The sequence below is a fragment of the Agaricus bisporus genome (genome assembly GCF_000300575.1).
Source record: "Agaricus bisporus var. bisporus H97 unplaced genomic scaffold AGABI2scaffold_3, whole genome shotgun sequence".
In the NCBI taxonomy this organism is placed as follows: domain Eukaryota; kingdom Fungi; phylum Basidiomycota; class Agaricomycetes; order Agaricales; family Agaricaceae; genus Agaricus; species Agaricus bisporus.
In genome coordinates, this window is record NW_006267366.1 from 1,369,627 (window position 1) to 1,386,958 (window position 17,332).

At 47.4% G+C, this 17,332-nt stretch overlaps 7 protein-coding genes across 7 annotated transcripts; 5 read left to right on the forward strand and 2 right to left on the reverse strand.

Annotated features, from left to right (window-relative positions):
• The first annotated feature begins 13 nt into the window (after positions 1-13).
• AGABI2DRAFT_191307 (hypothetical protein) lies at positions 14-1,096 on the forward strand. Its single transcript, XM_006459246.1, has 3 exons — positions 14-412; positions 463-882; positions 940-1,096. Exons 1-2 carry the CDS (start codon positions 113-115, stop codon positions 877-879), a joined length of 717 nt encoding a protein of 238 aa, XP_006459309.1. The 5' UTR covers positions 14-112; the 3' UTR covers positions 880-882; positions 940-1,096.
• A 256-nt stretch (positions 1,097-1,352) lies between these two features.
• On the reverse strand, positions 1,353-4,041 carry AGABI2DRAFT_134776 (hypothetical protein). The gene is made up of 15 exons (XM_006459247.1): positions 3,840-4,041; positions 3,644-3,781; positions 3,576-3,589; positions 3,496-3,525; positions 3,234-3,442; positions 3,124-3,182; positions 2,968-3,070; positions 2,725-2,905; positions 2,497-2,663; positions 2,178-2,445; positions 2,070-2,128; positions 1,921-2,008; positions 1,793-1,872; positions 1,591-1,725; positions 1,353-1,535 (listed from the first exon to the last, which is right to left on the reverse strand). The coding sequence occupies exons 1-15, from the start codon at positions 3,890-3,892 to the stop codon at positions 1,479-1,481; spliced, it is 1,641 nt and encodes a 546-aa protein (XP_006459310.1). The 5' UTR covers positions 3,893-4,041; the 3' UTR covers positions 1,353-1,478.
• Positions 4,042-4,123: 82 nt separating this feature from the next.
• Positions 4,124-5,672, reverse strand: AGABI2DRAFT_134777 (hypothetical protein). Its single transcript, XM_006459248.1, has 4 exons — positions 5,217-5,672; positions 4,463-5,158; positions 4,257-4,403; positions 4,124-4,196 (listed from the first exon to the last, which is right to left on the reverse strand). Exons 1-2 carry the CDS (start codon positions 5,610-5,612, stop codon positions 4,733-4,735), a joined length of 822 nt encoding a protein of 273 aa, XP_006459311.1. The 5' UTR covers positions 5,613-5,672; the 3' UTR covers positions 4,124-4,196; positions 4,257-4,403; positions 4,463-4,732.
• Positions 5,673-5,690: 18 nt separating this feature from the next.
• Positions 5,691-7,019, forward strand: AGABI2DRAFT_201424 (hypothetical protein). The gene is made up of 3 exons (XM_006459249.1): positions 5,691-6,047; positions 6,097-6,529; positions 6,583-7,019. Exons 1-3 carry the CDS (start codon positions 5,713-5,715, stop codon positions 6,937-6,939), a joined length of 1,125 nt encoding a protein of 374 aa, XP_006459312.1. The 5' UTR covers positions 5,691-5,712; the 3' UTR covers positions 6,940-7,019.
• Positions 7,020-8,082: 1,063 nt separating this feature from the next.
• AGABI2DRAFT_184035 (hypothetical protein) lies at positions 8,083-8,534 on the forward strand (the record flags this gene model as incomplete). The annotated part of the gene is made up of 2 exons (XM_006459250.1): positions 8,083-8,098; positions 8,162-8,534. Coding segments are annotated over 2 exons (388 nt in total), but the record flags the coding sequence as incomplete, so codon positions are not given.
• A 109-nt stretch (positions 8,535-8,643) lies between these two features.
• AGABI2DRAFT_184036 (hypothetical protein) lies at positions 8,644-11,473 on the forward strand (the record flags this gene model as incomplete). The annotated part of the gene is made up of 3 exons (XM_006459251.1): positions 8,644-8,679; positions 8,981-9,162; positions 9,218-11,473. 3 exons carry the CDS (start codon positions 8,644-8,646, stop codon positions 11,166-11,168), a joined length of 2,169 nt encoding a protein of 722 aa, XP_006459314.1. The 3' UTR covers positions 11,169-11,473.
• Positions 11,474-14,508: 3,035 nt separating this feature from the next.
• Positions 14,509-16,070, forward strand: AGABI2DRAFT_65664 (hypothetical protein; the record flags this gene model as incomplete). Its single annotated transcript, XM_006459252.1, has 7 exons — positions 14,509-14,667; positions 14,719-14,955; positions 15,010-15,429; positions 15,503-15,518; positions 15,570-15,690; positions 15,743-15,969; positions 16,027-16,070. The coding sequence occupies 7 exons, from the start codon at positions 14,509-14,511 to the stop codon at positions 16,068-16,070; spliced, it is 1,224 nt and encodes a 407-aa protein (XP_006459315.1).
• Between the last annotated feature and the right edge of the window lie 1,262 nt (positions 16,071-17,332).

A 17,332-nucleotide genomic window follows, 5' to 3' on the forward strand; every position in this document is an offset into this window, starting at 1 on the left:
AAAATGATGTCACCCCGGACTTAGTTGGTCCAGTCACTGTCTCACCTTGTCGCACCAGTTGCCTTCACGTCAGCTCTCGAAACGCAGACAAACCTCAGTGTGCATACCATCAATGGCACCAAGGACAACAAAGCATACACCAGTGTTTCGTACAAGCTATATGGAAGTCTCCAAACTCAAATATCCCAATATCCAGCCTCGTAACGACTGGGACCTCGCTTTGCTCGCCTCCTTCACTGGTAGCCCTTCTCTTACTTCAAACGAGAAGTTCTATGCTTATTCGGATGATGAAATGAGAGCTCAATACCATAACCTTGGATTAACGGATAAAGAGATTAAAGATGGGCGAGCACGTGCGGAAGTTATCAAGCAAGCCACCGAGATACTCGACTCACCAGGGACAGCTGTTGGTGTAGGTATTCAAAATATACTTCTGATAGAATATATTGACAAGGACGGCAGTTAAAACCTCGTCCTGGAGACGACGACGTTCATATCCGCGCAATCCCAAACTCAGACTATTCAATTCGTATGTGGGGTACAAACATGGAAACCAATCGAGAATATTGCTTCGACTTTGTCGAAACTGCTACGGGTAACCCAGTGAATTCTCCTTTTGAATATCAGCTATGGGCGGTACCAAATAAGAGGACACCATGGTTACCGTGTCCTTCAGCACAGCTTCATTCACTGGCATACAACTTTGGTTACGAACAGAAGGATATCCCACCAGGTGTAGAAGTGTTCGTGTTGCTAGAGGGGACGCCTTGTGTTCTCAAACGACCGGGAATGCGGCCAGTTTACTTCGAGGCACCCGTCCGGCCGCGGTCTCTTGACTTACCCGACTTCGACGAGTTGGATTTCGGGATTCCCTCGTGAAAGGTGCGGAAGTATGCTGATGTTACAGGGTTGTATCAAGTGCTGATTCGAATCTCATAGCGTTGCAGGATGCAACACCTGAAGGTAGTAATTGCGACATTCACCTGCAGACCACTGTTCCAGAACTACCGTAGAATCAGACCATTCTAATTTACTCGATTATCTTTTGCTCCTACCCATCCTATGGGCTACTATTGGAACGTCGGAAATGGCGTTGTGCGGCTGCAGACGATGATGGTTGTGGTAGTATGGGAAGAAAATGAATGATCAGTGTACCTATGATCCCGTCCTAAGCCATCCACCTGAGCCAATTCGCGGATATCCATCCCCCTGTTCTCAAATCCGTTACAGTTATTATTATTCGCCAAGTAATCATTGTTAGTACGTCCAACAACAGCCAGCTCGTCTGTGGTTGTAGTATTTGGATTTTCGCACGATCGAGTGCTACAAAACGATACAGTGAAACGATTTTTGCTCCGATTTCGCGGTATATTTAACTTTATCATGAGTACAGTTATTGCACAAGTCAAAACTGTCGAAAAATAATCACTGCAGAATCACTAAAAATACATCCTTGATTGTTGCATTTCTCTCTTGGCTCAAGATGTGACATTCTTCAATGCGTCTTTAGTGCTAATATCGATGCTCATAACATCCTGTGATCCAGTCAGTAATCAAAAACGTGATGAGTAGTACCGTATATTCGCTTACCTTGCCTGCCCTCAGCTCCTCAGGAGTTGGCATGAGGCCTACTTTCAATAATTGGGACGACTTGGTGACAATTGGGTCATTCTGCATTGATGAAACAGCAACAACACTTCCATTCTCGACATGGAATGCAATGAACTGCAATATGATAGAAAAGTGGTGGAAAGTCAGAATCGACAGTAGCATTACATCGTCGGCCACGCACCTTGTTCTGCGACGGATCCCCTTGCACGATAACGTCGTCTATCTTACTACTCGAACCACAATAACGTAACTGTCCGCCCTCTGATACAGTTGAACAAATGGGACACGGACTACCAGATTAATACTTACGAGCACTCCAAAAGATAGGTACTGTGCCAAAAGGTACTGTTTTGCCACAAATATGTTTCCCCGCAGCGCGTCCGTGATTTCCAGCAACCTATAACCAACGCATGATTCAGTCAGTAAAATTTGCTCAAGAATATCAAACACCCGCTTACATCCCAGTGCTCAATCCTCTTTTCTACTCCAGCAGGTGCAGGGTATGTGGCAATATCACCTAAAAGCGCATTTAACAACATCAAAGCGTCACAAAGACTTTGGCCCACCGATAGCGTAGATGTTTTCGGTATCGGCGCCTGTCCTGACACGAAGATACTCATCTACTCGCACACTGCCGTCTTTCTCAATTTCGATTCCACTGCCCTTCAGGAAATCGGTTGCAGGCCTCACGCCAACACCCATAATCACAAAGTCAGCAGGAATGGTCGTACCATTGACGACGACACCTCCCGCAAGTTTGGGATTATCTTCCTTGGGTACAATTTTCTCCACTTTTGTTTGCATGTGGAATTTGATGCCTTGAGATTCGTGATACTGTAGTCACAATAACTAAGCCAGCATTCATACAAAATTCATAAAACTCACTTTCTTCTGACCTCCACCAACTTCCTTGCCAAGTACGGCTTCGAAAGGGAACTCTTCCATTCCAATAACATCAATAGATGCGAGCTTCCTCTTGCCAAAAGCAACAACCAGCTCCATGCTGATGAAAGAACTACCGATAACAACGGCTCGTTTACCCTCTTGAGCCGCTGTACACATTAGAGTTGCATCAGCGTTCAATCGACCGATAGGTTCTAGCTAAAGACTAACCTGCGTCGATTTTCTTTGCGTCTTCGACTCCACGCAAAGTAAAGACATTTTCAAGGTCAGCACCCTCGATCGGCAGCCTACGAGGAATGCCTCCAGGTGCGAGGATAAGTTTCTCGTATGTGAGTGTATCTGCATTGTCGATAGTCACAGTCTTCTTCTTCGGATCTATGGACGTGACCTCCTATTATCGAAGTTATGATTCAATGAATGGACCAATAACAATACAACAAGGGGGGAACGCACGACTCCAAGGCGAAGGGTGGTGCCATACTTAATCTTCAAATCGGCAGGTGTCCTCAATATGATACCCGTAGGATCGGTGATGAGTGCCTTACTGAGCTTCGTCCTAGATTCAATAGCTTATATGCAATTTGATACTTTGAGGTCAAGGAAACATACCTGTCGATAGGCGCATGAGGTTCCTTGGATAAGATGGTGATGGGTAGTTTATATCCATACTAATGATGACTGTCAATATCACTCCGTGGAAAAAATCAAACACCGTCTACTTCGCGCAGGCTGTCAACAGCGAAAAAAGCACCAGCGCCGCCCCCGACAATGATTAAGCCTTTTTTGAAAGAGGTATCCTCATTGAGTAGGCCCGGGTATCTGCGCATATTGTCCTTGAGGGTATTTTCAGGGTGAGCAGAGACGTGAATCTTTCCATCCGCGACGTGAGTTTTGAACGAATGAATGGCTGCTAATGCTGGCGCATCCTCTACCCAAAGGAATGAAAAACCAATTGAGAGTACTAAGGACGACGCATCATACCAATATCGCCAGTGCAGACATTGAAACAAGCTGATTTTAGGTGAGTGTATATTTTAGAGAAGAGTCAACGAAGCATATACCTCCGTGCCATGGACTATAGACAGCGAATTTCAGTGACATCATTGATGATGATCAATTTGTAGCCCACCAAACAACACGACCGTCAGCAACGAGGACACCTTTTGAGAGCGGAGCGCCATAATGTGTACACCAGGCACTCGTTGCTTGAATTCTGTCTCCGAGACGTGACAAAAGAACTTTGCCAGAGTCGAAATCGACTTCCTTCCTATATCAAGCGAGCGGTCATCAGCCGATACCTATTAGTTTCGAGGGGCTCAACTTACATTTGACCATCTTGCAACTCAGATTCATCGAGAACGGCGATTGTTTTGACCATGGTGCTAAGCGGTTTCTTCCAAGCGGTGGAGACGACGTGGAAAGAAAGGAGAGAGTTGCGAAATAGGTTTCTAGATATCATAAGCTGCTGGACCGCTTAGGTCATTGCCATTGGCTAATAAGTCGTCCTGGAGCCTCAGCTTGCCTTGGATTTGGACTAAGAATAGGGTGCAGCCAATGACGTTACCTCCATTGGCAACAAACTACCCTCACGTGCGTCTCTCAACGATAGCGGGAATTCTCAACTCCATTTTTACCCAGCAATGAGAAAATGCAGCTCTACCTATCCCTGACTAGAATGCATCGTAGGTACAGGCTCAGCCTGGCTGCAGTGATTGAACTTTGCCTCACTCTGAATCGTCTAGATATTCGTAGCGCGTCCAAGTTTCGCCGACTCAAAGCCTTTGCCGAGTCAGCCAAGGTGTCAGGTTTCGCGAAGAAAGGCCGACCAGGAGTGCTCGTCTACGATGGTGAGAAAGATGAAATTCGAACTTTCTTATCGAATGCACGCAGTGCGTGACCTTGCTTTGAATATCTATCCTTAGAAATTGATTCCTTAGGATTTCGCCAGGCTTGAGGTATTTGGATTTCCACCACGTTGACACGGTCCCCTTACCGGAAGATACCAAAACTCGAATTGCCAACGGCAGGATCGGTCTACAAGATGCTGAGGATATGGGTGAACTCGTGAAAATTCTCGACTCTGTCGGAATGAAGCACTGGTTCCGACAAAACATGGGAATGGCCAAAGGACCGTAAACGCACTGACTGATGCATAATATAATGAGTAATACATTAGCATCCGGAAGCATAAAGTACACATTATTACAAGACACTACGCCTAAGCACCGACGGCATCTAGTGGAATGGCTGCAGCCGGAGGATTGTCAGCAACGATAGGCATGGTTGATGCTGACGACTTTGTTTCGCCTGTTTCCTTCTCTTTTCCTTTTCCTTTTCCATCTACTACAACCTTCTCCTTGTCGCCTTCAGGGGAAGGGGATGTTTTAGCCTTCTTTCTCTTTTTCAACAGTCCAATCGAAACTGCGCTCTTGACATTATCCACAATCTCCCTGCTTTGTTCTAGATACTCTGTATCGTCGAACCGGTGTTTCTTTCCGGCCAAAACTTCAACAGACGCCTCTCCTGGTTTTGTTGGCTTTCCACGTTCGATTCCGAGCTTCTTCTCCAGTGCAACGAGCTTCGCGCGCTGAGCTTCGGCTTTGGCTGCGGCCCGCGCCGGCTCTGATTCGAGGTACTCGGAGAGCCTAGCAAGCGATGGGAAGTCAGTAAGTTTTCATCTTGACTTTGCGCAGGGTTTCTGACCTTTTAGCTTCTTTGATTGTGCTTAGACGCCTCCCATTGAGATCTCTACATGAATCATTGTTGCTCGTCTTCTGACTACTCATACGGCCACCGGCAGCCCTCAGCTGGCTTCCAAACCCACCCTTTCCACCGAGCAGAGGGGAGGAAAGTCGGAGTGTGACGAGCTTTGGCGTGGATGGCTCATCGTCTGAGTGAAGTGAAGCCAAGAGTTGTGTCTGGTCGGGGATCACACCAGAATGTGTCGACAGGTATAGCTGGGAAGCAAGGTGGGGAGGGAGGTTGGGATATCGCTGGCACAGGTGGCCGTATACATCAGACAGGGGGGTTTCGGAGGGTAGACTGAGGGTGAGAGAAGGAAAGGGAGAGAACGTCTGGACGAGCACAGTTGTGTTCATGGTCAAGGGGGGAGTGGCTGTGCTGCAGACCTGCCACCGCGAACTTCCAGGGTCACGTGGGAACAATGTTTCGTCTCTGTCGCAGTGAAAGGGGCTGGCGATGACGTTTCTCAGCGTACCACCAGCGTTTGACTGGCCTTTCCAGTTCTGTGCAGCAGTCACCGTCGTCTGCTATGTCGCATCTGTCGTAACAGCCAACGTTTCTCAGGTGGATCGTCTCTGGACTTTCCTTCCGACAATCTATACCGCTTATTACGCGCTATTGCCCCTTTGGCCGACCCACCAACCCTTTTTCCTCGTGCCCTATGCCCCTAAATCTCTTGGACACGCTGTCCTTAAAGATTACAGCCCTCGTGCAGTCCTCATGCTCGCCCTTAGCGTGATCTGGATGTGCAGGCTTTCTTATAACACGTACCGACGTGGTCTTTTCAATCTGTGCGTTGCCGTCATCTATCTCCTATCATTCTTTCTCATATCCGTTCAGTAAGGATGAAGATTATCGTTGGGCAATCCTTCGCTCGCAACTCCCCGCTTGGCTATTCCAGCTCACAAACATCACTTTCATCGCCGCCATTCAGAACTTCTTGCTACTTCTCCTCGGCATGCCTGCCTTTACTGCCGCAGCACTACAGCCTCATACGGATCTTTCTCTCTCTGATTACGCTCTCGCAATAACAGCTCTCACTATCCTTGGTCTTGAGTTCGTGGCTGATAATCAACAATATGCGTTCCAAACATACAAACACGCCTACCTCGCCCATGTCAAAGGCAATAAAGGAGAACCATATGACGAGAAGAAGCAGTGGCTTCTTGCACGGCTTGACTGGACACCCTCAGATGCACGCCGGGGGTTTGTTACCAAAGGCCTGTGGAGGTATTCCAGACATCCTAACTTTGCTTGCGAGCAAACCTTCTGGGTATGTAGTCTCACTTTGTTTCATTTATTCTATCAGTCTGATAGTGTCAACAGTGGATCATGACATTGTTTCCACTTGCATCATCGTCTCCCCCCAGCTTACCGTCATTCCCGTCCTTGCAAATTCTCGCCAACCCCGAGCTACGCACCGCGGCACTCATGGGCTTCTTCCGACAAGCAGGGCTAGTACTGCTGCCAGCCTTGGCCCTGTCCACCTTATTTATCTCTTCAACTTTGTACACCGAAGCTATAACCCGAAAGAAATATCAGGTAGCGTATGCGGCATATCAGAAACGCGTCGGAATGTTCCTCCCGATCAAAGCTGCCGTCACAGGGTTGTTCTGCGATAAGCATACAGACAAGTTGATTTGGGGTGAATTTTACGGTTCAAAGGCGTCAAAATCCGAGTGAAGAGCTATTTATCTAAGCATGCAGCGTTGTACCATGTATGTTCTGTATGTATTAATGTTATTTCATAATTAGATATAACGCAAACAACTATCGCGCAACAAAGGAAATTCTGATTTTTCCACGGGGGAATTTGAAATGCACCCATCAATATTCCCACGAACATTACCTTGAAAAGTAAGTTTTGAAAAAGTCGGTCTGCACCAATCCATCAAACTGCCATGTTCAGCAATTTCCTCAACTCCTGCCTTTTTCAGTATTTTCAAAACCCAGGTCAGAACCAATCCACCCAGTCTCGCCATGGTATAAAGCGCTGCGCCCACCATGCTGTGGGTCCTGAGCTTCCTTCGTCCCCTCAACTTCCTCTGGGCCCCACAGATTTCGTCCCCCTTGTATTTATCCTGCCCCTCCGTACTATCTTGACCTAGCATGCCTCGTGACATGCCTGAGCTATCTGCGAAGCGCAACCGCCGCTTACAGTCCAGCTCGATGGTATGGGAAAATGTCGCCACCCGTGTTGAACGTTCACCAACGACGCTTAGGGCCTCAAGGATAGCAGGTACTGTGACGTCTGCAACAAAGAGTTTTCTCGTCCTTCAGAGCTCAAGCGGCACCTCTCCAACACTTTGGTCCACAATCCAAGCGCGAGGTAATCTTTATTACGTTACTCGACGGCTTCTGTGGTTGACCACTCTTCTTATTCTTAGAAAGTATCCATGTCAGTACTGTGGGTCCCTACATACACAAAAATCAAACCTCAGGATTCATGAGCGCATTCAGTCAGTTTGTTCTCTGTGTCTCGAAGCGCGCGCCACTCACATCCACCAACAGTCTTAATGAACTAAAAGAAATATGCAGCCTCCCTTTCAACGAGACAAACTCCACGCTGTGCGATTTCAAGTGTAGTGACCCGTCCTCGATGGCGCGACATGTCTACAAAGTCCACGCGTCGCCATTTTATGACCTCAGCCGCGATCGATTAATACTGCCTCCATGGCTCTCACATGCCATGGAAAAAAGAGCTGGAACGAAAGATGGTCTTGTTCAACCTGCTTCGCCTCGCACACCATCTCTATCATCTTCGCCTCGTTCTTCTACGAAATCAAATTTATGTACCCCCTCGCCGCTCCCCGAGGAGGAATCACCAGCGGGTCAAGTTAAGGTGAGTCAAACTACCCCATATAGAGATAAGTAGATCCTGAGATTCTTTTTTCGTCTTTCGTAGACGAGTTATTTCCAAAATAACTTTGTGCCAAAAACAACTGTTGACGACGCCGGCGGCAGTCTACCACCCGTTCACTCAACTCTCCCCTTTGTGCAGCAACCAATCCCTCATCATGCTGCAATATCCAATGCACCGGACTTCACCTTCGACTACCATCAATATTCAGCGGTGCCGGCGCTACCTCTTCCAGTCCACCATACTGAGCGACACTTGGCATCGACTTCTCGCGCTCTTTTACAGTCAACCAGTGGAATACCTCATATCGTTGCCACCCAAGATTACAACGCGGATTTCTCAATACCATATATAACTTCATACCGGAATGGATTCGACGATCGAAATGTCACTCAAGATATTAATTATTTTGACTTTGACAGACTAGAGTCGTTCAACCAATTCAATGTTAATTATTTGATGTAATTTAAATGGAGATATGTTAACTTTAACCAGAATACAATGATATTTGTTTTTCTGCAATTAACATGACCAGATGCCTGGCGGACATGTGCCTATCTTGTGTAAGAGGCTCAAGAATTCGTATCTACCACTTGAACATTTGGGCGAACCACAAGTTGCAGTCATTTTAAATACAGTAGTGATAGCAAAGTCTATCATAGTGGATCTTATGATGATAGGGCAAAAGGTCGCCTGCAAGACTTCTCAGCATTCGGCAAATCCAAAGCTGAGCTAGCTTCATTTTGATCATGTGCCTCGGTGATTCGGGCTTTTTCTAACTCTTCCTCATTGCTTAGCGCTCACTTACTATCAACTGCTCGGGTTATGCACCTCGTGTCGCGGTTGCGTCGTACCTGCGACCAGCGCCGGTTCTTTGCCACTGTCACCGGCGACCGGTCTCGAACACCACAAACAATCATCGAGAAGATCGTCCAAAAGTATAGCGTCGGTCTGCCAGAAGGGAAAGTCGTCAGAACCGGCGACTATGTGATGATTCGTCCAGAACATGTCATGACACACGACAATACAGGTCCTGTTATCAGCAAGTTCGTGTAACATACTATTGCTGAAGTTACCCCTCGTCAACTCAAATCTCCACAGATTCAAATCCATTGGTGCTTCTAAAGTTCACAACCCGCAACAACCGGTGTTCACTCTCGACCACGACGTGCAAAACAAATCTCCAAAGAACCTGGCTAAATATGCTTCCATTGAAAGCTTCGCAAGAAACCATGATATCGACTTCTTCCCTGCCGGTCGCGGTATTGGCCATCAAATTCTCGTAGAGGAGGGATATGCTTTTCCTTATACTCTTACCGTCGCCAGTGACAGTCATAGCAACATGTACGGTGGTGTTGGGTGTGTTGGAACACCTATTGTCCGCACTGATGCTGCTGCATTGTGGGCAACTGGGAAAACATGGTGGCAGGTTCCTCGTATGGTGAAAGTCGAACTCAAGGGCAAACTCGCTCCGGGGGTCACTGGAAAAGACGTCATCGTTGCGCTTTGTGGATCATTCAATAAAGATGAAGTCCTCAATGCAGCTATCGAATTCTCTGGCGATGGAATTCAAGCCTTGACCATTGACGATCGTTTGACTATCGCAAATATGACGACAGAATGGGGAGCTCTTGTTGGTTTCTTCCCGGTCGACGAGACGACACTGCAATGGTATGACAATACCTTGGACAAACTTGAATTGCGCACCTTTTCCTCCACCAACTCTGGCATACCTCCACCTCCTACTCATCCCCGTATCAATCGTTCACGACTCGATGCCATACGAAAGGGCATAGTCCAATCCGATTCCGAAGCTCAATATGCTTCTCATCTGGTTTTCGACCTATCCAGCCTAGTCCCTCATGTATCTGGTCCTAATAGCGTCAAAATATCTACGCCTCTTCCTATCCTCGAAGAAAAGAAAATCGCCATCAATAAAGCCTATCTCGTCAGCTGCACGAATTCTCGCTTATCTGACATTGCGGCTGCTGCGGACGCCATGAAAGGTCACAAAGTTGCAAACGGCGTTGAGTTCTATATCGCAGCGGCAAGTTCTGCTGTTCAACAGGAAGCGGAACGCCTTGGACATTGGGATATACTTGAACAGGCGGGAGCGAAAACACTTCCTGCAGGGTGTGGCCCTTGCATTGGTCTGGGGACAGGTCTTCTTGAAGAGGGTGAAGTCGGAATTAGCGCTACGAACAGGAATTATAAAGGGCGCATGGGCCATCCGAATGCCCAGGCTTACCTTGCCAGTCCGGCGGTTGTTGCAGCCAGTGCTATCCGTGGCTACATCTGTGGTCCATCATCTTTGGATAGCAGTACCCTACCCCCGACTCAGGCGCCTACCTTTTCTTCTTCCCAAACGCCATCTTCTCCATCCACCTCCGCTGCCCCGGCTGATGAGCCCCTCCTTGAAGGTTTCCCTCGTACTTTCAGTGGACCTCTCTTATTTGCCCCACAGGACAACCTCAATACCGACGGCATTTACCCAGGAAAATATACGTATCAGGATGATATTACGCTTGAACGCCAAGCGGAGGTTGTAATGGAGAACTACGACCCGGAATTTGCCTCTCTTGTGGCATCTATGACTACTAAGGAAGTAGAGTCTCAAGTCGTTGGGGGTCTCAAGAACGGCGTAGTGTTGGTTGCCGGTTATAACTTTGGTACTGGTTCGTCTCGCGAACAGGCAGCCACCGCCCTCAAGGCTGCTGGTATCCCTCTTGTTATCGCAGGTTCCTTTGGAGATATTTTCAAGCGTAACGCGATCAATAACGGTCTAGTGTGCATCGAGAGTCCCGAGCTTGTGAAAGATCTTACGGAATCTTATGCAAAGGACGGGAAGAGGGGCTCCGGGGGTAGGAATGGCGAGATGACGGTGGACAAGGGCATTCACATTAATGTCAACATGGCCACTGGTCAAGTTGATGTCACTGGTCCTCTGAATAAAACTTACACCGTTCGGACGGTGGGGCCTTCAGTTCAGGAACTTTGGCTCTGTGGCGGGCTCGAAGGCTACATCCTCAAGGAAATTCAAGCCCATGCCTAGATTACAATTGAATCAAAAGTAGATACGACGCATGATTTTTTAATTGGAATGTATCAACCGAGATTTACATATATTTATACATATACCGCTCATGCTGCTTATGCTTAGAGGGCTTGGTTCCATACGTTGCGCCCGTTGACGTCGACTTCTGGTAAATGACTTGTGACCTGCAGAACCGTATCCGGAGCGAACCGTTCCCGAAGAACTGCCAGCTTAGATCGATACTCGTCGATACCAATATAAGCTCCGCACATGCGACGCTTTCCCGTGAAGGCTGAGCGACCATGCAAGACACGGTGATTATCAATCACTAGTGAACATGTTATTTAGAGTAGATGGTACGACGTTAATGGGCAACATACAAACAGCGGTTCCAGGTCGCAATTGCACCCAGTACTCAGAATCTGGATTTTTCAGACCGCTATTCCATGCTCTGATAGCATCGTACCTTCAGTGCGAGAATATGAGTTAGATCTATGGATTGAATCTATAACTGAAGCTTACCATTTCTCAACCAAGTGAGGTTCCAAATGATTCATAACACTTCTATCGTCGTTGTTCCAGCGCACCTGAACCAGCTCTCCTGTAGAGGAATCGTGTCCAAGAACAGGATAGCCGGACGGGGGGCTGGGCCTGTAAATTGAGGACGCTTCCCCGGCGGCGTGTGCCGGAACAGGAACTTTGGAAAGAAGTTCGTAGGATTCGGGATAGAGTTCCTTTATAATATTGGCAACATAAAAACCATCGACAAGCAACGTAGCTCCGCCATTTCCACTGGTATGAGAAAGGAGATGAAATAGTTGAAGACCAGAAGGGTCCGTCTACAGCAAAAGGAGTGAGACAGCTTTCGACCAATGATCTAAACTCAAACACGAACATAATAGGTATTGTCAGTATGTGCGCCAAGTGCCATTGTGGTATACGCAGTATCACCCTTGGCAAGATCAGAAGTAAAGTCCCAAAACCGACCATCTGCACTCAATTGATCATCCGTGTCAATTATTGTATAGGACATTTGGCACTTACACTGCGTTTCGCGGATGAAGCCAATGCGTTCTGCGAGCTTTTCAGTTGCCTCTGGTGTCTGGGGAACGTCGGAGATGAAGGAAAATCCAAATTGATCCTAGGCATAAATTGTCAACGACATTCGCGTGTCTGGGTACAGGAAACCGGCACTCACGATGTTAGTCAACCATTTAAAAAGACCAGTCTCATTCTGTGCCATGACTTCATTATAAGTTACAGCGGGTGGGGATTTCGCAATGTTTGCTCCCCATTGAATCTTCCTGCTGACATTAATGCGGTGAATCAGAGAAGTTGTGATCAGGCCCACTCGGCATATGATGTTTGGCGACTAGTCGGAGGATCATAGGAGTTGCGCTGAAGCCATGACCAAGGATAGAGCGACACATGTTCTTCGATGTCCCCTAGATATATGTACGGTGAGCAAAATCGCAACGCAGGAAATCAAAAGTAATGCATTTGCACACGGACAAGTGACTTCCAGGCCATTGAACGTAGCTTGTATCTTGGGAGGCTTTATCTGAGGTGGGATCTAGATGATTTCTGTTATTAACAGTTGTCGACGCTTCCGGTATCCGACTCAATACTTGCATTGAAGGTGTCTAGCAACCGTTGCTTGGTGATAGGGTGGAAACACTTCGGACACCGGCAGTGGTCGCGCAACCAGATATGGTGGCTAAAAGAGTAGCTATGAGTGATTGCATGAGGATCTGGGTTTGCAGAAACTCACAATCTCGACTGGGCTTCCGCATTCCAGCTAATGCTCACTCGACGGTCGTCTACACTGACTATCGGGATGTTATCCGGCTTTACAATAGGCTCCGAAAGCGCATGCGATACTGCTTTCTGCTGAGGGCCTGTGACAGCTGATGCAAATGTCCTAGCCTGTCGAGGGATAGGTGACCCGCCGTTGAACTTCTGAAAAGCGAAGCACTTTAGCCGATAATGGATCAATATAAGACAGCAGAACTTGCAGATATAGAGCGACGATATAACTTGATTCCGCCACTGCTTGCGCGGAGCGTATTGGTAAGGAAGGAGGTGGATGGACTTGCGAGGAGCCTATGATAAGCCAACATGAGCCTGAGGTGAGAGGAGTCCAGGAGATTGGCACTGGAACTCCCCGTGAGTCCGTGACAAAACTCGGAATCTCCATCAGGGCCTGTCAAGTGGTTCGTGGTGCTTAAATCACTTATGTCCTTTGGGTACATAGGACCGATTCTTTAGTATCACTCATCGTCGCTTTTCGAGAAAATTGCTTGGAGAAGTCTCTGTCCGTGCCGCTCTCCATAATTCTTGCACTTGGCTAGCATTAGCCTTGACCAGCAGAATGCAAATCTGATGCAACTTGTGCCGATCCTTCATTTTCGGGATTAGAATATAGTCCCTTCATGCCAGGAGTCTTATTTGCATGAGAACCATATGTATGACATATTCAATTCTCAGCTGATCAAAACAGACTTAGCACTTTCTGGCCGTTCCTCCCAACACCTCCGTCTTCAAACACCCCACAGGGAACAGGCACTAGAGAGCGTTAATTCGCCAAATTCCTTTGGCAAGCTCGCTTGCTCTACTGCATTCCACATGTTGGAGACTGCCCTCACCATAACTTTGCAGAAGGCAAATTCAACATCTGACCGGATCTCCGTGATCTGGAAGCATCAATGCGGGGATGATTTGGTTACTAGTTAGGTTGACTCTCCGCGCTCTGGAATTCCCCTTCTGTGACTTTATATCATGGGATGGGTAGAGCGCTGTTTTCATTAAAAAAAACGATACCTAGATCAGTCCATTGAAAGGGCTCAATTCCACTGTTTGCATGTGGTATTAAGCCAGACTGGCTTGCCAAAATTGTCGCCCGCAAGACCTCCTTCAAGTCTTGAGTTTCTGCCCCTTTCGGGCCTGTCAGCATGTCGATTTTTGAAAACCAAACCTCTTCTACACTTTCGCCTTCTCTCACCAATATCATAGTCTCCGATGTCTCATTTCTTCAGTATCAATAAAGGATACATTTCTCAGACCCTGCATTGAGTGGTATACCGCATAGGCATCATTCTTATTTTGATCCGTTGAATGTGCGAAATATATATGTAGGCTTTGTTTACTGCACGACTGGAGCGAATTAAAGTCGAATTACTAGAGTAACCGCTCACTCATATAGAACAGGGAGCAGGGATACTATTCGGCTAAATGTTATCAATTATGTATTAGAGTTTCTCGGCAATATTCGGTTGGGTGTGATCGGCCGAAACGCGTGACTCGATCCCAAAAAATACATAACTTGTTCAACCAACACCTGCAGAAGTTCATTCTCGCCATGGCTTCTTTCGCTGCTCGCTCTGCTTCCCAAGTCCTTCGTGCTTCACGTCGTACCTCCGCTGCTGTAGCAAGGGCTGATCTTAAGCCTCAAGCTGCCTCTTACTCGCTGCTAGCCAGGACCGCCTCTGCAAAGGTCATCCTTAATCCTACTTTCCAGGTGTGTACGGAATTTGCTCCAAAATGCACAGTGGGATTAACGTACAGATAGACTGTGCGTGGTGTCAAGACCCTCGACTTTGCTGGCACCAAAGAGACTGTTTACGAGCGCGCTGACTGGCCCCTGGCCAAGCTTCAAGACTACTTCAAGAACGACACACTTGCTCTCATTGGCTACGGTTCACAAGGTCATGGCCAGGGTTTGAATGCTCGTGACAATGGCCTCAATGTCATCGTTGGTGTCCGCGAGGGCGGAGAAAGCTGGAAGCAAGCTATGGAGGATGGTTGGGTATGCTTATTAGGCCCCTCGTTTGTTATGATGTCGCGCTAAAAAATTATTCAGGTTCCCGGAGAGACTCTTTTCCCCATCAAGGAGGCCATTCACAAGGGTACTATTATCATGAACTTGCTTTCTGATGCTGCACAGTCCCAGACGTGGCCAGAACTTGCCCCTCTCATTACCCCTGGGAAGACGCTCTACTTCTCCCATGGTTTCTCTGTGGTCTACAAGGAGGATACCAAGGTTGTGCCCCCCAAAGATGTCGATGTCATTCTTGTCGCCCCCAAGGGTTCTGGTCGTACCGTCCGCACTCTGTTCAAGGAGGGTCGTGGTATCAACTCTTCTATTGCTGTCTGGCAGGACGTCACCGGTAAAGCCAAGGAGAAGGCTATTGCCATCGGTGTTGGTATAGGATCTGGTTACATGTATGAGACTACATTCCAAAAAGAGGTCTACTCTGACCTATATGGTGAACGTGGTGTGGTAAGCTGAAATTCGCCTACTTTCTTGTCTCTGAAAACGGACACTTATCGTAATTTTTTTTTCGTCTTTACAGCTTATGGGTGGCATCCGTAAGTCATGTTCATTGGGTGTCTGCGTCATTGGCTAATAGTTCTTTGCAGAGGGTCTTTTCTTGGCTCAGTACCAGGTACTCCGTAAGAATGGTCACTCACCCTCTGAAGCTTTCAACGAGACTGTCGAGGAGGCGACTCAATCTCTCTACCCGTTGATTGGTCAAAAGGGGTGAGTCTCAAAAAACCTCCTTTCATGTAGCTCAAACTGAACCTGTTAATAGCATGGACTATATGTACAACGCCTGCTCAACAACTGCCCGTCGTGGTGCTCTTGATTGGGCACCTATCTTCGAAAAGGCTAACGTTCCCATCTTCGAGAAGCTTTACGAGAGCGTGCGCAATGGGACTGAGACCCGTAAATCTCTCGAGTACAATAGCCGAACTACGTATCGGCAAGATCTCGCCAAGGAATTGGCTGAGATTGACAACCAGGAAATATGGCGCGCCGGTATGTATAAAGTGTCTCGACTGTTGTGGGATATCTCAATGACCTCGGTTTTTACAGGCAAGGTCGTCCGTTCGTTGCGTCCTGATTACAAACCTGAGTGAAGGCCAGAAGAAAAATGGCGTTAGACCTAAAAGTACTCGTAGTGTGCATCATTTCTTTGAGTCCCAGTATCGGCATATTTTCATTTACCTTGATATACCTCCTTTGCTTGCTTAATTTCATTTCATCGACTGGTCAGGGAAAAAGATTGTCGACTGTATTTGTTGAAAGGCATCTGGATGCAATAATTAGTTTCTACGCTGTTCTCGGCCTGTGAGAAGGTTCGACGTTTTCATCGACCGAGAGATGGTGAAGAACAGACAACCTGATATTGCATTATCGTAAAGTGCATTCGCTTAACCACCGCCGCTTTGTCCAATAAACTTTGTGGAGCCGCTGGAGTCTGGATCTGGCAAATGATGTTCTCGAAAACCTTGAGACTTAAGTCAGCACATGGTCCCAGAACCCGGGCCGGGCCACGGTACTATCTCGCATAAGTTTAATGTTGTAAGGGGACGGTTTTGCATGACACGAAAACTTTGACGTATCCAGACGGCGAAGTCTAAAGGCGATGCGCATCGATTGATTCGCATATCATTTTTGTAGCTAGTAGTGGACGAAACTATCCTTTACATTAAACGCTGGTGTGACGTCACGCTCAGGTTGCCTCTCGCCACTCGCCTCCCTCTTGTCCTCGCGCTCTGCTTGCGTATGCTTCGTACGCGATACCTTTTCTCATTCGTTCTCATGCCTTTTCTTCCCTTGCCTTCTTTTTTTCGCCCTTTCTTCCTTTTTTGCGAGAGCCTACTTTCTTCGTGTCACAGGCTTCCAAAGACTCCACGTGTGGAGCCCCGTCACACAAATCTTCCCACAAATGCATCCCTACTCAAAATCGACGCGCTTTTCACTTTTTTTGACCATTGTCATTCGAAATTGACACGCTTTCTCGCATCCCACTCAATGCGACTCTCGCGCCTACCATCCCTTCTTAACTCGCTGTTGGCAGTACAGGATGTAACATCATGCTTCACATATTCCAAATGAGAAATGGCTTCTCTCCATCATATATGATGGACTCCTGTCCGCTCTCCACGTCCTTGGACCGCGGACTTCAAGTCTATTGGTCTTTCTGCAGAATCGTTGTCGATAGCTTTCGGTTTGCGTTGACGGCATTGGGTGCCGATATGACTAAAAATGCAGAAATATGATTAGGGATATGTTTATCCCTGCGACAAGCTTCTTCCCTCACCTGATTCAGAGTGTAAGTTTCATGTTTTCGTCGACTGGGAGTCCAACAAGTAGACCTGGAAGCACAAGACCAAAC

Coding starts and splice junctions, on each gene's coding strand:
- AGABI2DRAFT_134776 (XM_006459247.1), bottom strand. CDS start 3,892: ATGGTCAAAACAATCGCCGTTCTCGATGAATCTGAGTTGCAAGATGGT. Junction 2,664..2,724: donor CGCAAAGAAAATCGACGCAG/GTTAGTCTTTAG, acceptor TAATGTGTACAG/CGGCTCAAGAGGGTAAACGA. Junction 2,129..2,177: donor CGAAAACATCTACGCTATCG/GTGGGCCAAAGT, acceptor ATGCGCTTTTAG/GTGATATTGCCACATACCCT.
- AGABI2DRAFT_134777 (XM_006459248.1), bottom strand. CDS start 5,612: ATGAACACAACTGTGCTCGTCCAGACGTTCTCTCCCTTTCCTTCTCTC. Junction 5,159..5,216: donor CAATCAAAGAAGCTAAAAGG/TCAGAAACCCTG, acceptor TCGCTTGCTAGG/CTCTCCGAGTACCTCGAATC.
- AGABI2DRAFT_191307 (XM_006459246.1), top strand. CDS start 113: ATGGCACCAAGGACAACAAAGCATACACCAGTGTTTCGTACAAGCTAT. Junction 413..462: donor CACCAGGGACAGCTGTTGGT/GTAGGTATTCAA, acceptor CAAGGACGGCAG/TTAAAACCTCGTCCTGGAGA.
- AGABI2DRAFT_201424 (XM_006459249.1), top strand. CDS start 5,713: ATGACGTTTCTCAGCGTACCACCAGCGTTTGACTGGCCTTTCCAGTTC. Junction 6,048..6,096: donor CGACGTGGTCTTTTCAATCT/GTGCGTTGCCGT, acceptor ATATCCGTTCAG/TAAGGATGAAGATTATCGTT. Junction 6,530..6,582: donor CTTGCGAGCAAACCTTCTGG/GTATGTAGTCTC, acceptor TAGTGTCAACAG/TGGATCATGACATTGTTTCC.